Source organism: Plasmodium chabaudi (assembly GCF_900002335.3).
Source record: "Plasmodium chabaudi chabaudi strain AS genome assembly, chromosome: 14".
Taxonomy (NCBI): Eukaryota; Apicomplexa; class Aconoidasida; order Haemosporida; family Plasmodiidae; genus Plasmodium; species Plasmodium chabaudi.
This window is the reverse complement of record NC_030114.2, coordinates 1,707,965-1,724,097: the sequence shown is the minus strand read 5'-3', so window position 1 is coordinate 1,724,097 and position 16,133 is coordinate 1,707,965. Positions and strand designations below refer to the sequence as shown.

The 16,133-nt window shown below is 23.0% G+C and overlaps 3 protein-coding genes across 3 annotated transcripts; 2 read left to right on the top strand and 1 right to left on the bottom strand.

Moving 5' to 3' along the window:
* Window positions 1–2,456: 2,456 nt before the first annotated feature.
* PCHAS_1447000 (thioredoxin-like associated protein 1, putative) lies at window positions 2,457–3,752 on the top strand (the record flags this gene model as incomplete). The annotated part of the gene is made up of 1 exon (XM_732933.2): window positions 2,457–3,752. One exon carries the CDS (start codon window positions 2,457–2,459, stop codon window positions 3,750–3,752), a length of 1,296 nt encoding a protein of 431 aa, XP_738026.2.
* Window positions 3,753–4,243: 491 nt separating this feature from the next.
* Window positions 4,244–10,617, bottom strand: PCHAS_1446900 (TBC domain-containing protein, putative; the record flags this gene model as incomplete). The annotated part of the gene is made up of 11 exons (XM_016799758.1): window positions 4,244–4,348; window positions 4,463–8,133; window positions 8,254–8,381; window positions 8,505–8,695; window positions 8,868–8,952; window positions 9,064–9,229; window positions 9,338–9,447; window positions 9,626–9,701; window positions 9,866–10,004; window positions 10,134–10,254; window positions 10,385–10,617. 11 exons carry the CDS (start codon window positions 10,615–10,617, stop codon window positions 4,244–4,246), a joined length of 5,025 nt encoding a protein of 1,674 aa, XP_016655006.1.
* A 629-nt stretch (window positions 10,618–11,246) lies between these two features.
* Window positions 11,247–16,031, top strand: PCHAS_1446800 (conserved Plasmodium protein, unknown function; the record flags this gene model as incomplete). Its single annotated transcript, XM_016799757.1, has 24 exons — window positions 11,247–11,282; window positions 11,512–11,616; window positions 11,760–11,863; window positions 12,006–12,129; window positions 12,223–12,271; window positions 12,437–12,501; window positions 12,614–12,670; window positions 12,760–12,828; window positions 12,907–13,030; window positions 13,141–13,211; window positions 13,303–13,401; window positions 13,539–13,611; window positions 13,716–13,774; window positions 13,878–13,966; window positions 14,052–14,148; window positions 14,291–14,331; window positions 14,429–14,456; window positions 14,550–14,596; window positions 14,681–14,738; window positions 14,821–14,877; window positions 14,991–15,134; window positions 15,289–15,366; window positions 15,555–15,638; window positions 15,732–16,031. 24 exons carry the CDS (start codon window positions 11,247–11,249, stop codon window positions 16,029–16,031), a joined length of 2,058 nt encoding a protein of 685 aa, XP_016655005.1.
* Window positions 16,032–16,133: the final 102 nt, after the last annotated feature.

Sequence of the window (16,133 nt, the reverse complement as noted above, 5' to 3'; positions counted from 1 at the left end):
TATGAATATTTATCAAAAATAAAAAAAAAACGGCAACGGTAAAAAATATAGATCATATATAGGATACATAAAATGAATGTTATTAAATTTGCACAAAATTTATTGCAAACATTTTTAATAATATAGCCTGATGGTGTATCCCATTATTCGCAGTACTTACAAGCATTTTACTTTGGTTTTGTAAAATAGGTTACTTTTCAGAGTTTACAAAAAATGACTTGTATATTTTCCCTTACATAATTATTGCTCCATATTCTATATTGTGGTATACACATACGAATATTTAACTTTTATGAATGAACATAAATATTATATAGATTATATGCGAATATACAAATTTTGTTATTTTCCCAAAATAAGAACAGTACAATAATACATTTTTTTAAGTATGCTTATTGACTAAATTTCTTATTTTTACACATAAATATAAATCCAATTAATTTAAAAAAACAATATCCCCATATTATCGTATTAAATTTAAAGAAATATAAAGTTATTATTATTTTTTTTTAATTGCGCTATTTTTTAGTACCAATATTTATGAACAAATTAAAAAAATGTTTTCCAAAGAAAATAAAGAAAGTCGAAATATCCAACAAGGCAACAAGTAGATAAAAAAATTAAATTCATATCGGGGTCTTGTATATATTATAGGAATACACAAAATATTATATATGATATAAATGTATATTATTTTTTCTATATATTTTGTATGAGTTGACAAAATAACAAACATTTCTTAACTTAAAAACAGACTAGAATTGTATGGTAAAAAGGAATGAGATATTATATGGAAAATTATCCTTCCCTATAAAAGGAAAACATTCTTTTCGAGCCCCTATTTGATTAAATACGATTGAAAATGTATAGAATATATTTACTTACATTTGTACATGATTTATATATTTTTTATAAATGTACATATATATCCTCATATTAAATTTTCAGAAAAAAAAGAAATATTTTAATTGTATGTTCAAACAAATTTGTATTATGATTTAGCTATTTAACTATGTTGTTGAATAGGATAAAACTGCCAAAAATAAAATTAAATAAAAGACACAAATCCAAACTTTCATCTTATAAGTTCATTCCACAAACTCATATATACATGTAGATATATTAATAGGAAATTGTATGTTCAAAGTAATGGAACTTTTCAAAAAAAAATGTGTGTGTGTGCATGTATATGTGTGCTTCATAAAAAATAGGAATAGAAATTTGGTATTTTATAATTATTAATTTAAGAATAAAAAAATAAAATATATAGTGCTATTAATTTGAGTGTTTTAAAATATTCACAAAAATTGTTAAGGATTGTATTTTATAAGAATAAGCCTGTTCTTATTTTCCTTTCGTTTTTAGTATTTTATTTAGGTCTTATTATTTTTTTTTTAATTCCAAATTGTAGATAATGTTATTTTGGCTTATGTGTGCAAAAAAAGTCAATGACCAAACAAAGGGGTATAATGCACAAACGTCGTATATATATATATATATATATATAATATTTTTTTTTTAATTATTTTCTTATTTATTTAATTTTTCCTATGATATATAATCTTACCGAATATATGACTTATGCAATATAATACCAAAGTTTCGAATTGCACATTTATATTTTTTTTTGTTTTTTTTTTCTCAATTATGTTAAATTTTTTGAATGTTATTTTTCTATTTTCAAAAGATCCAAAATAACAAACACTAATAATATGTTATAAAAGAACAAAAGAAAAGACAAAAAGTGTATTTGTAAATGTTGCAGAATTTAACTAAAGATTCAACTTAAAAGAATTTTTTTTGAACTGCGATAAAAAAAAATAAATTAAAATAATATATATCCAGTGTTTGTGTAATGCTTACATAATATACATAAAAAAGTGTATATAGTATAAATGTTGTTATTTCACAACCTTGTCTTAATTAAGATTTTCCAAATTTTGTAGATAAAAAATATATCTAAATTATTGTTACCTGTGAGCATATATATAGACGTACACATATTCTATAAATGCAATAACACCTATGATTTGTTTTTTTTAACGTATCTGCATAATACATCTATTAAAAAATTAAGAACAGGATGGCACAAATGACAATCTTTGTGTTGTAGAATATTTTATATTTTCTAAATATTTTTTGTATTTGTTTTGTCATGAAATAGTTTTAGCTAAATGATATACTTATTTTTTAATTTCATTTTTTTCAAGCATTTTGTTATATATATTTTTTGATATTTCCCCCTTAATGTTTTGTACATATTTTATATAATATACATAGTTTGTTTTTTATAACCTATTTTATATTGTCCCTTATACCATCCTTTGGCTTTCAAATATATGTATGTATGTGTGCATAATTATATCTCTATTTGTATAGACAAATTCAAGCACATTCCTTATCAAAGGAGGGGACAAAATACAAAATAATAAAACTGTTTTATTTCATAACACAAAATGTTCGAATATACATATGATGAGCAAAATGGAGAAATGCCTCAAGGGTTAGAAAATAAACAAGGGAAAAAACTCGTTTTAGAAAATTGTGGTTTATATATGGACAAAAATAAAAATGCAGGGGTTGTGTGTAACAGGATAACAGAATTAAATTTAAATTCAAGAAAAAAAATTTCTTATATAAAAGGTGATAGTTCACAAATGAAGAATATTTTAAATCATGTTGATCATAAAGAATTAGAAACATATCCAGCAAGAAGACTTTTAACTTCTTATTCAACATACGATAATCAACAAAAATATTTCGAAACCAAACTTGTACCTGACATGCAAGGGAAAATGAGTATATGTGTAGGAAGAAAAAGTGGAAGTGCAACGGTTAATATTAATATTGATGAATATGATTTAGAAAAAACATATCATACATGGAAAAAAATTCTGGGTAAATCTGCTCCACATAATAAATCAAGTTTAGAAAACGACAGATTTTTAACAGTTTCAGAAGATGCTCAAAGAAGTGATAAATTGCCTATAGTAAAAAATCGAAACCCTCCATATGCTAATCCTGATGGGCCTTTTGAAAAAGAACGATTAAATTTACCTAAACAAGCAAGAGATAATTTGGATAGAACATTAACACCACTATCAGAATGTAATAAACCAAATGTTCGTGTAAAAAAAAATAATAATCTATATAAGGACTCTTTTTTTTTGTTAAGATCAGATGAAAACAATATACCCGATGAAAATAAAGGAGTAAGAAGAACAAACTTTCCTTGGATCAATTCTAATAGAATTAAAAATATTTTGAATTATAATTATGAGGAAAATGTTGAAAAAACAGCTAAAATTAATGACAACCTGCACAACATTTGGCTAGATAATCAGAAAAATAATCGCTATGACCCAAATTATCAATTAAACTCAGATAACTCAAATAATTATCCATATAGAGAAGATAATTGTCAAAAATATTCCAACATTTACAATAGCGATGACACATTGCCTACTAGTAATGTCAAATATGGTGATGCTTATAATTATGATTTGAATTTACAAAAAGAAAATATTTCCCATTTTGGATCCAATGATATAAATATAAAAAATGAAAATGACTATTACTATTCAGAAAATAAAAACTGTTGTAATCATGACAAAATAAAAAATTATAATGTAGCTAGCGAATTAGACAATAGTTCTCATGAATATATAAATAGTTATCCACACATAGATTCTGAAAATTTTAATGACCCCAACAAATTTTACAAACCTCCATCAATGACAGATATTTCATAATCATAACGATTTATCCCCCTAATTTGGTAGAGACATATATATCAACATGAACATACAATTATATATGTGCTACACATATATATATGTATATTTTTTTTACCTACTTACATATTTATGACCATATTTCTCGAGAAATTGTAATTCCTAGACTTTATTGAATTCACATTTTTTTTTGTAGATTTTTTTTTTAATTTGCAAATTATTTAAATTACATATGCGCATTTATATATACTGTTACAATAAATATTTGTTATTTTTGTTCGTAAGAACATAAAGGAATTAATCACAACTCTTTTTAAAGATGTATACAAATGTTGCACATGCATAAGAACATATAGATAAATATATATGCGTATAAATATGCACGAAAAAAAAAAACAGGCGTAACAAACGCCATAAAATAAACAAAGTAAAAATGTTGGAACATCGTAACAATGCTCTACATCTAATGAAACGGATGTATAATATGTGCTTATATGAAAATATTCAGTTTATTTTTTTTCTTTGGAAAGCATTGTGTGGACTTCCTTAACTGAACAAACACACGATTGCATCTCCGCGTCATTTTCAAAATTTAAGGCCATCAATGGGGTACTCTGCAAAAGGAAAAATAAAAGAAAATTGACATCAAAATAAGTCATAAAATTGCAAAATAAAAGTAAATTAACATAAGAATGAATCGAGAAATGGCCGAACAGCCAAGCAAATACCTCGTTGATCTTGAAATAGAAATAAAGAGTTTTACCCAACATACGTTTGGTCGTAATTTTATAAATAGAACGTATATCAAATATAGCATAAATATTAACTGCATCAATTTTCACATTTTTGTAATGAAATATTTCAGTTTTATTTATGTTATTCTTTTCTTTCAAATTTTTAGTATATAAATTATGATAATCGGAAAAAGAATAATCCTGTTCATCAGGTATATGAGATATCAAATTACTACTGGACAAAGAACTTGAAGAATAAATAATTTCTTTACTTGGCATATTACTCTTTGATAAATTAAAATAAGATTCATAATAATCATATATATCAGATATATGATCATTTGTTATACTATGAAATATATTATTTGATAAAATTACCCAATTGATATCTATACTATTTAATTTGTAACAATCAATATTAAACAAAACATCTTTTTTCTTCAAATCCTTATATTTATGTATTATTATTTTTTCTAGTTTATCATCACAACTATTTAAATCTATGCTTTTATTTCCTTTTTTATTTCGGTATTTTTCATTTTCTTTCAAAAAGTTTCTAGTTCCTATATCTAAATTGTTGGACATGCTCTCTTTCTCCGCGCTTTCTTTCTCCCCATTTTCTTTCTCCCCATTTTCTTTTGCATCATTTATTTGATCTTTTCCATTTGCGTTTTTCATTTCTGATGATATGTCATTATTAACCAAATTGTTTGCATAACTTTCTTCAGCACATAAATTATTATTCTTCTTATCATTCATATCCGATTCAGTACAGGGTATCTCATTCAAATTTCTTACTATAATATCTGTATCGCATATATATGGGGCTCCATAAAGAATTAACAAATTATCATATATCATAAGTTTACATGATGATAAATCGGGTCTGTTTTTTATCCATGTATTATTTAATATAGAATTATTTAATAAGTCATTATATGCTTTGGAATTTTGTAAATCTGAATCATTAATATTTGTTCTTTCATTTTTTTCTAAGTTGTTTTGACTACCATCATCCACAGTAGTACTATTGCTGTTCCTTTTGGATGATGTATCTTCTTTTTCAATAGATTGTTTTGCGTTATCTTTATGATATTCATATTTTGGTTGCCTAAAACTAGTATAAGGCAAATAAGGAGTATTTAAAAATAGTTTTGGATCAAGCTTGTTACAATTTAAATATAAATTCGGGTCAGTAGCTATGTTATTATTATTAATATTCGATATAGTACTTTTATAATATTTAACATATTCAACAAAATTGTTTATAATATTATTTGATCGTATATTATGGGGTATTATTGGTTGATATACATAACTTATGAAACAGTTAAAAATTTTGCAACCATTTGCTTTTTTCAGATTTTTCTCATTATATATCTTTTCATCTTTATAACCATCACTACATTTCTCTAGCAAACTATTGTAGCAAACTACATCGATATATGAATATATATTATATATATCAAAATCGATAACATTTTTTTTATCAGCATTATTTGTAAACATTGGTAAGTTAGTTATTTTTTCATCAAGTGATAGATCTTTTCTCTTTTCTTCATCCATCTGTTCATTCCCATTTTTATTTAAAATTTCATTTCGTTCCACATATTTATTATCTATTTCAGATTTTCTACTATTTTGATATGCATATATATTAGCTGAATGAGTTGTCTCGTCAATTTTTTTCTGGTTTTCTTCATGATCATATAAATGTTTTTCATTCATTTTATCACGTAAATTATAATACGTACCTGAATTGTTCATATCCCCATTTTTATTCATTTCAGTTTCATATCCATTATGGCTATTTGCTGGATCAAATGGGAAATCCGTTTTACCTTTTTTATAATAATAGTCTAAATAATAATTTAAACTAAAGTAATTTTTATTTGCCAAAAAATTATTTTTTTTGTTTGAAAAGAATGATTCATTATCTTTTTCAACACCTATATTATATCTGCCATTATAGGACACACTGTCTTTTGTCCAGGTTGATGAAGGTATAGACAATGAACTTGGTTCCTTTTTTTTTTTTATATAATTAAATATTTTTGAAAAATGAGATAATGCACCATCTGAATTATTTTTTTTATCATATTTGATTTTTTCTGTTTTCTTTTTTCTTATTATTAAATCATAAAATGATAACAAATTTATGCATATATTTTCATAAGTAAGAAAATAATACACCTCTTCAAATATAGGATAATCGTTATATATTTCGGAAAAAAAATCATCTATAAATTTTTTTTGGAAAATTGGATAGTTACACAAATAGCAAACATTCGATTGATGAAAACAATATCGTAACACATTTTCATCTTTTAAAAAATTATAATAATGTAAATAAAAATTTAAATGATCTTCATAATTATTGTTTTCAATAGTATCTTCTACAACTCTTCCATTTATAGTATTTTTTTCTATTTGTTTAAAAAAACTATCATTTTCAATTAAAGTATGATAAGAATTTATCCCACCTTCAATTATTGATACCTTTCTTATTTGATATGTATATAATAAATAATAATATAATGTTCTTACATATTTAGAATTATTTAAATCATCATCATATAGTATTAATATTTCCTTATCTGGGCTTAATATATTTTCAAATGAAACCTTTAACAGTTCTTCATATTTTAAAACCTTTTCTTTTATTAAAACATATAAACTAAATGAACTTATATTTAATTTTGGATCAGCTATTTCATTACTCTTCCTTCGTTCATTATTTGATTCCGAAGATGTGGAACTACTATTACTTCTATAATTAGTATCATCACTCTTTTTATTATTCATATTTTCTTCATCTTTGTTTGTAAAACATTTTTTATCTTTACTTATTTCATTATCGTTATTATTTTCATCAATGCTAAAATTATTAATTAATGGACCCCTGTGTGTGTTTTTCTCCCTTTTTATGGGTTCTAACATGCTTCTTCCTTTTTTTTTATTTTCTTTTTCTACTTTTTCATTTAACTGTTTTTTAATATGATAACTTGTTAAAGAAAATTTGTCAACTATTGCATCATCATCTGAGTAGTAACTTTTTAAATCTTTCAATTTTTTTTCACGTATATAATTTATTATATTCATATATTTCAAAGGTTCTAATATATTTTTTACGGAACCATTTTTAATAATTCGTTTTTTTCTACTATTATTGTCAATATTTATCATTTTATTTTGTCTCGTATAATATTTTTTATTTTTATATAAGTTGAAAAAAAATAAATTAAGATCTACAACTTTATTTTCTTCCAAATGTAATATGTTACCAATTTCAGTATTTTTCTTCTTACTATTATGTCCATTATTTATATTGCCTCTGTTTTTCATTCCTTCTAACTTTCTTTCATTCACATTTTTTTCCATTTTATTATTCTGTTGTTTTTCATTTCTTCCCGTTTTATTCTCCCATTTTGACGTATCAAATGTGGGATCATTACTTGATGGGGGTATTTTTTTTAGTATAATATTATCATCATAGCTTATGTTTATCTTTTTATTATATTTTGAGCATAATAAAAATGAAAACAGTAATAAATAATTATATCCAATTTCGTGGTTATCATATTTTTTTAAAATATAACATATATACAAAATATTCTTCAGTATTTTATTTTCCTTCTTTTGGGGGTTTTTTATATTCATACTTCCTGTAAATTTTTTAAAACATTTTATAAATGTTGCAAAATAGTATAGCTAGCCAAAACAGGTTAACAAATAATATCTACACCCTTTGATACCATTTTAATATAGTTTTTTTCATGACTTACTTTTTATGATATCCTCATAGTTATTCTCAAAATCTATGTTTATTGAATTTTTTAAATGAAAATTTTTAAAGTGTCTACTTGGCCTTATGTCAAGGAATATGTAGTTATTGTTTCCTAAAGATATATTTCTAAAAAAAATAAATAAAACAATTGATATTAATATGTGAATAAAAAATGTGTAGTAATATATTTTTATGTATACTAAAAAAATAAATCTCGTTTTTTCTTATTTATACACCCGTAATACTTACTTAATTATTTCATATGAATTAATAGACATATAGTCAATTGATTTAAAAAAATTTAACAAAAGATTTTTTTTATTATCGTTTTCTGCGGAATTCTCATTTGTCAAGTAGATTAAAATGTTTTTTATAAAAAACAGTTTATGGGTAAACGATACAGGAGTGTTTTTTTCCAAATATTTCCCCAATGACCATACCTTGAAATAAAAAAAAAAAATAAAATAATTATAGAAGAAATATATAGAAAGTATAGAAAAAATTTATAAATTATAGAAAGGGAAAGAGCACCATAAGCAACTAAAGTGCCTATAATTACTGCTACCCATTTTGGCTTATATTCTTTTTTTTCTCCTTTTTTATATTCTTTACTTTTTTCAAAAAAATTTTATCAAAAATGTTTATCTTGCTCAGCAACTCGGGCAAATTTGAACTATCGACGCACATAAATACATTTCTAAAAATAAAAAAATAGGAATATCATGAAATATAAGTAATATGTGATTAAAACTGTGTAATATATTTTTATGTCTATCTGTAAAGATCATTCCATTTTTTGTTTACTTACCGATGTAAAATCAATAGCGCCAAAGAAAAGAAAAAGAAAAAAAATGGATTTCGCTCGAGAAGAAATATCAAATATATTGAATTCAAAATCTCAAGATCACTCTTAGATGCAAACAAAGTAAGAAACCATGATGCTGCATATATTTCTGGGTTCATTTTATTATTCTCTAAAAAAATATAATAATATATAAGCATGTTAAAAATATATAATATACAAAAAAACGTATAAATGTGTATACTTTTTTGCAACGAGTTGTATTAGCGATTTATTATACCAAGAATTTCTGACAATGCAGGATCGTGATATTTAATTAATATTTTAAACAAATAAAAAGATATTTGAAGAAAAAAAAACTCATCATCGTAGTAAAACTCCTTCAAAAATCTGTTAGATGGTCATAAAAAAAAATAAAAAATTAAATCGAAATAAAGAATAAAACTTATGAAATTGATAATAATGTATTATTATGTATATGCATAAAGGATATAGAAAGTGAGACAACTGATATATGACGATACAGCTAAATGTGCATCATGAAAATAAATTAAATATTTTTATTTACCTTTGCACAAAATTTTGGAAACAAAAATAAACATCAATCATATTAAAGCATTTCCCCTTCAGATGAAAAAACAAGGCTATAAAGATAAGTGGTGAAAAATATATAAATGTGAAAAAGAGCGATTATACAGGGTTGTAAACGTATATTCGTGTATAATGTGCAGAAAATTAAATACACATCCAATATTTTCCTTATTATAAATAAAATAAAAATAACATAATTGAATACATCTATATATACCTAAAACTTCGTTTAGCCCCTGCTTATATTTAAATTGGAAATGGCTACAAGCATAGTTTAAAAAAATATTAAAAAAATAAATTGTTTTTTCATTTTGTTTATCAATTCTTGTCCTGAATACGTCTAAATCAACTGTTTTCTGTTGAATCGAAATAAAAAAATATAGAAAGGATGTCTATATGAATCTGGTATGAAATATAGAATAAGTTTACATGTAAGAATGAATCTTTAGAATAACTATAATGATAATAATAATGAAAGTAATTACTTGAGTTGCCTCATTTATGTTTGGGTTTTTCAAAAAAGATAACAAAAGGTACACTTTGTAATTAAAATTCGCTGTGTCTTTACTCTCATCATATATTAATAGTCTTTTGAATATAATTCGTCTGCAAATTATTTACAAAATATTCATAACGATGTTATATTAATGAGGTTATGTAAATTGTGCACACACACATATAATATATGGGCAGAGATATGCGAATAAAATACAGCGGTATTGTTTGTCCATCTCACCTAATTATCCTAGGGACATAAAAATTAAACCTAAATAAATATAGTAATAGCTCTTTCTTAAGATTTTCATTAAAGTTTTTTAATTTATAATATTTTTTATTAAAAACATATATGTCATAATTTATTGAAGCAATATTATATTCGTAATTTTCAAAATATTCTTCTAATTTTTCATTTTCTACTTCATTGAACAAAAGTTTTATGTATTTCTCCTTTATCTTATCCCTTTTCATTTTTTGTGCAAAGTATCACATATGTGTGGATGTATATAATTATATATATTGATGTTATATTATTTATATTTTGGTCTTCTTAAGTATTTAGTAATGATATGTTACAAAACATTAATTATCATTACATTTCATTTTTTCTCCTTTGCATTTCATTAATTATTCTTTCTCCTTTTTCGCTTTGCCAATTAGCTATTTCATAATATCATTAATTTCCTAACTTCTCCTATTTTATTAACTAAATCTTTTTATTATTTTTTTTTTTCATCTTCTAAATAGCTATTTATGCTTTGTATATTTTTTTTTTTTTTTTTTTTTTATAAATATTATGTTGATTATTTTTTGGCTACCTCACTATCCATAAATTATCCCTTTGTAAATACCTCTTTTTTCCACTATTTTTTTCGTGGTTTTTTTATATATGTGGGGAATTATCCTTGAATATATAAGTATAACTTTTTTAATACAGACGTACACTTATGTATGTAAGGAAGTCACAATTTTCCATAACTATTCCTATAACAACAAAAAAAAATTGTCAACAATTCCTTTTAATTAAGCTAGTTGATATTTTTAGTCACCTTAACAAAAAATATAAATAATTTTATATAACCATTTTACCTACTCACAAAATGAAAAATAAAAATAAACTCAAGCGATGCTTAGACGTAATATTAGGATTAAAAAAATAACTAAATTGTTATGTATCTATAGCTATGTATATTTCAATCTATAGGTGGTTTATATATTTATGTGTGCATTTCTATAGATATCTTTATGCATGTATATAGGCATAATGCTATATTTTAAATTTATTTTTTCTTAATACACCTTTATACATTAAACATTTAACATACATTATGCATAATTCTTAATTTTCATCTCTCCATATGAAAGTACATCACGAATAATAAAGACGAAATAATTAAAAACTATAATGATATACAACCATCAAATAAAGAAACCGTTCTGTTAAAATATTTGGGGGAACTCAAAAAGAAGGTTTTACATATTCATCAAAAATTGCATATATATAGTACATATGCATATTGAGATGTCACTATTAATATGGTTATTTATTCACATATATATACTGATATCTTCAGTTTAAAGACTAAATTTATCTTTTACTTTTATTTCCTTAGCTTAAAGAAACATATACAATTAATTTTTGCGAACATTTTATTGACGAATATGGAATGAAAAGAAACATTTGTTCATCAATAAGACAAATTTATTTTCCTTTTAAGTAACATTCATAAGGAAACTAACCATACACATATATATTATGTATATGCATATATCTTTTCCTTTTTTTTCATAAATTGCTATAAAAAATTTACAATATATTCACAATGTGTATGCATTATATTTATTGATATAATTTGTAGTGAGGGAATTAATTATAAAGAAATATACACATTGATTAGAAATTATTTTACCTATGAAATATTACTACAAAAAAAAATTAAAACATTGTTGTTGGCTAGTACCCCTTTAGTTTTTAACTGGAAGGTTTCTATACAAAACATTTGTTATTACATTCACAGATTATTAAATATATTTATAGTTTTTTATATAGTTGAAATTTCAATTCAATACTTATAGATTGCTGACTGCTTAGACTTATCTTGTATAATTGTATCCGCATTGAGAAGTAAAAAAACGGCAACAAATAAAGTTGTATTATATATCCATTATGACAATCATATGTATATATACAATTGCAATAAGTGTATTAGAATGATGAGTTTTTTTCTCATTTAAGTATATCAGTTGTAATATTCCGCATATAACTCTATTTAAAACTTTTATTGTGCAGCAAAAAATTATGAAGCTTATGTTGTGTGTGGAGAAGCCCCCTTTTCTATTTGCTCGAAAGATGATGTACCATAAAAAATAAAATAAACAAAAATATAGCGATAAACATAATATCATAAATATGTACCAGGAAATATAAAGAAACCGTTGTTATAAACAATAAAATTTTTTGCCGCAGAAAAAATGTACTTGTGAATTTACCCACAAAGAATATAAAGAAACTCAAGGGAAAAATGTAATTATTTTTTTAAGAAAAATAAAATATATTTTAATTTCTTCATAAAATACTCAAACATTTTATTCTCTACAAAAACTATCACTTAGTTAAATGCTATAGACATAAGCGAAAAGAAAAAGAAATATAAATCAGTCCTAGGAATATATAAAGGATGGGTACCAAAAAAATATAAAAATAAAATAGTAGCAAAATAAATAATAATATATATGCATATATATGTCCATATATTCCAGATAAATGAAGATACATTTAAAGATGACACTACAGAATATGAAAACGATTTTTACACTCATATGTGGATACTCATAAAAAAAAGTTTAGATGTCGACAAGGACATTTTTATAGAAGTTTCCTCAGGTTGTACAATCAGACAATATGATATATAGAGAGAAGAATACATAAGAGATATAAATTATTATTTTATTGGAAATATATGGATGTTTTATGTGTTTGTGATTTTTTAATAGGGAGAGAATACACCATCGATAGTTGTCCATACAAATCTATCTTTTACCTTTGGAACGAAAAAAATGTTTATGTATAAATATTTTTTATACACTTAATGGAAATAAAATATTTTTATAAAAAATAATATATATTTTTTGTAATGTTTATTTTTTTTTTGTAAGATAAATATAAATAAAGTTGAAAATATAGACATATTAGTATCAGAGATAAAAAACAAAGAATATTTTATCCCAGCATTTTTCGAAGAAATAAAAAACAAGGTTTTCATAAAAAAGAGAAATAATTTTTTAATAAATTAATTCATGTGTTAATTAAAAATTATAAAATTAAAACCTAGTAAATAGCTAGTTATAATAAGTATGGAAATATTTTCCAACATTTACTTTTTCAACGAAAGGCATTAATTCCCATTATTGAGAGCAAGCCATATGTAATACGAAAGGACATATTCCTTTTAAAGTATCCACAAGGTATTTAATATATTAAAAATTAATATAACAAATAAAACAGCAAAGTCTTACTATATGAATAAGTATAACATTTTTTGATATAATTTATAATTTTTTATATGCAGGACGAAAAACAACATTTTTTAAAAATTGTAAAAAAGATGAATATGTTGATTTTATCCAGGTTTGTTTACTTTCGTTTAAACAAACAACTATATAGATAAATCCACATATATATGTACATAATATTTATATTCATAAATATTTATATGTATAAACTTCTGCAGTATGATGGTTTAACAGAAATGCACACTCATTATTCGAATAGATTTTACACAAATGTTGAATCAGTTTGTAGCTTTTACAAATATAGAAGGTAAATAATCACTTTAAATTTTCTCAAAAATTGTCTATCCTTATATTTTACTCTTTTAATACGCATATACATATCGAATTTCCAGAGATAAAAAAATACAAAAAATATATCTTCCAAATAAATTTAAAACTATCGAATATTATGACGAAAATAATCCCCACCTTTTAAAAAGATTTGCAAATGTAAGAAAAACTATAGTGAAATAAATTAATAAATATTTTTCTAGTGTGTTAGTTTATTTTTTATTTTGGTCATATATAAACATAACAAATATCGATAGGATATCTATATTCTTTTTTATTCATGTGTTTCTTTATTTTACAGAGAATAGGGTTTTATTTGCACTTCAGCTTTTACTTAACTAGGTAAAACGATATATTCAAATGCGTATAAAATTTACATTATTAATTACAATAACAAATATATATATTTTTATGCATATTTATTCACTCTTTATTGTAGACACGATGGATTAACAAATTACATTGAAGTAAAATACATAGCACAACCTAAAAAAAACAACACCAAAAAATATGTGGATAAATATGAGAAATGACCTATATTCTAATTTCCTCAATTCCAGATAAAAGATTATAAACTTATAGAATATTTTATTAACCGGAGTGATAAGTAATAAAAGAAAAAATAATAATAATAATAATAAACTGTTAATTATTCGAATAAACATTCTTATGTTTTCTTCACGATTTTCAGTGTAATATATCGATCTATGAATATCTCAAGGGACGTAAAAACAGTTTACAAGTTTCAGGTAGAATATTGTTGCCTTAAAAATGTTTAATGATTATACAAATACACAACAAAATGATATATTATACTTATCCCACTTGTAGACGTTTGATGGAAATGAATATTATGTAACAAAAATTACCCTGAAATATCGAAACAAAGTAAATCTTCATTCATAAAAATATATAAATAGATCGAATAAATATTTTATGAGTTTATTTTTGGTTTCTACACATTTACTTTGTTCCATAATTTTTATTTCTTTTCAATGAAGAATCAAGCAAATGGAATAAAGAAAAAAGTATTTTTAATTCCAGAAAACAAAATAGTCCTTGTGTATTATAATAACAATAACAAAATAAGTAACACTTTCCAAGTTTATGAAAAACATATTATATATAACCCAGACATAGAAAAGGTATATATTAATATATGTACATTTCCTCGAGTTAAAAATTTTGTGTTTTTATATATTAATTTATATTAATGACATATTAAGTAAATGAATAAATTAATAAATAAAATAATACAGTAAAGCATTGCCTCTTATATTATTTTTATTCAAAATGTAGGATGAAGAAGTTGTGTTGTATAAAAAGAATTTAATTTATAAGCATTTTGTAAACTATGGAGAGCCCTTAGAAAGAGAAGTAATAAAAATATGATAAATATAGCACTTTTAAAAAAATTATAAAATAGTATGTTCATTTGTGAAAATAGCATAAATATATACATGTGTGTGTATGATTTTTACTGTTATAATCATGAATAAATTTGCTTAATAACGAAAAAGTAAATATTTATCATATATAAATATGCGTGTGTCAATTTATAACAGCCCGAATATTTAATTAATGAAGAACGAGACGTATTTGAAGATATAAAAAATACATACAACAACATTATATGCTCTATAATGAAGGTTTGTTTATTTTTTTTTTTAATTTGTGTTATATGTGTATAAATAAAATATTTTTGGTTTATTTTTTTCCTTTTAAATAATTTACCCACATAGGAAAGAGAAGAAATAAAAAAAACAGAAGATGATTATCAATATTCTATAAATAATATTACCAACATAAATGAAATAATATATCATGAAAATAATGAAATAGAAAATTTCAATAAAAATATAATGAAAGATAGTTTGAATATATATAATTTTTACAAAGACTATCCTTGGAATGATTACACACAGGTGTCTATGAAAAATACATTTTTTTCATCAAAAAATAAAATGCTTGAAATTGAATTCATGCGTGATGAAATAAAATATGATTCTTTGGAAAATAAAATAAATAAATATAATAAATAACATCATAATATGTAAAAAAATATCATAAACTATTTTTTTTTAATTATTATACAATATAGTTAATTTTACTGTTTTACCTTAACGTTCATAAAAAAATAGACA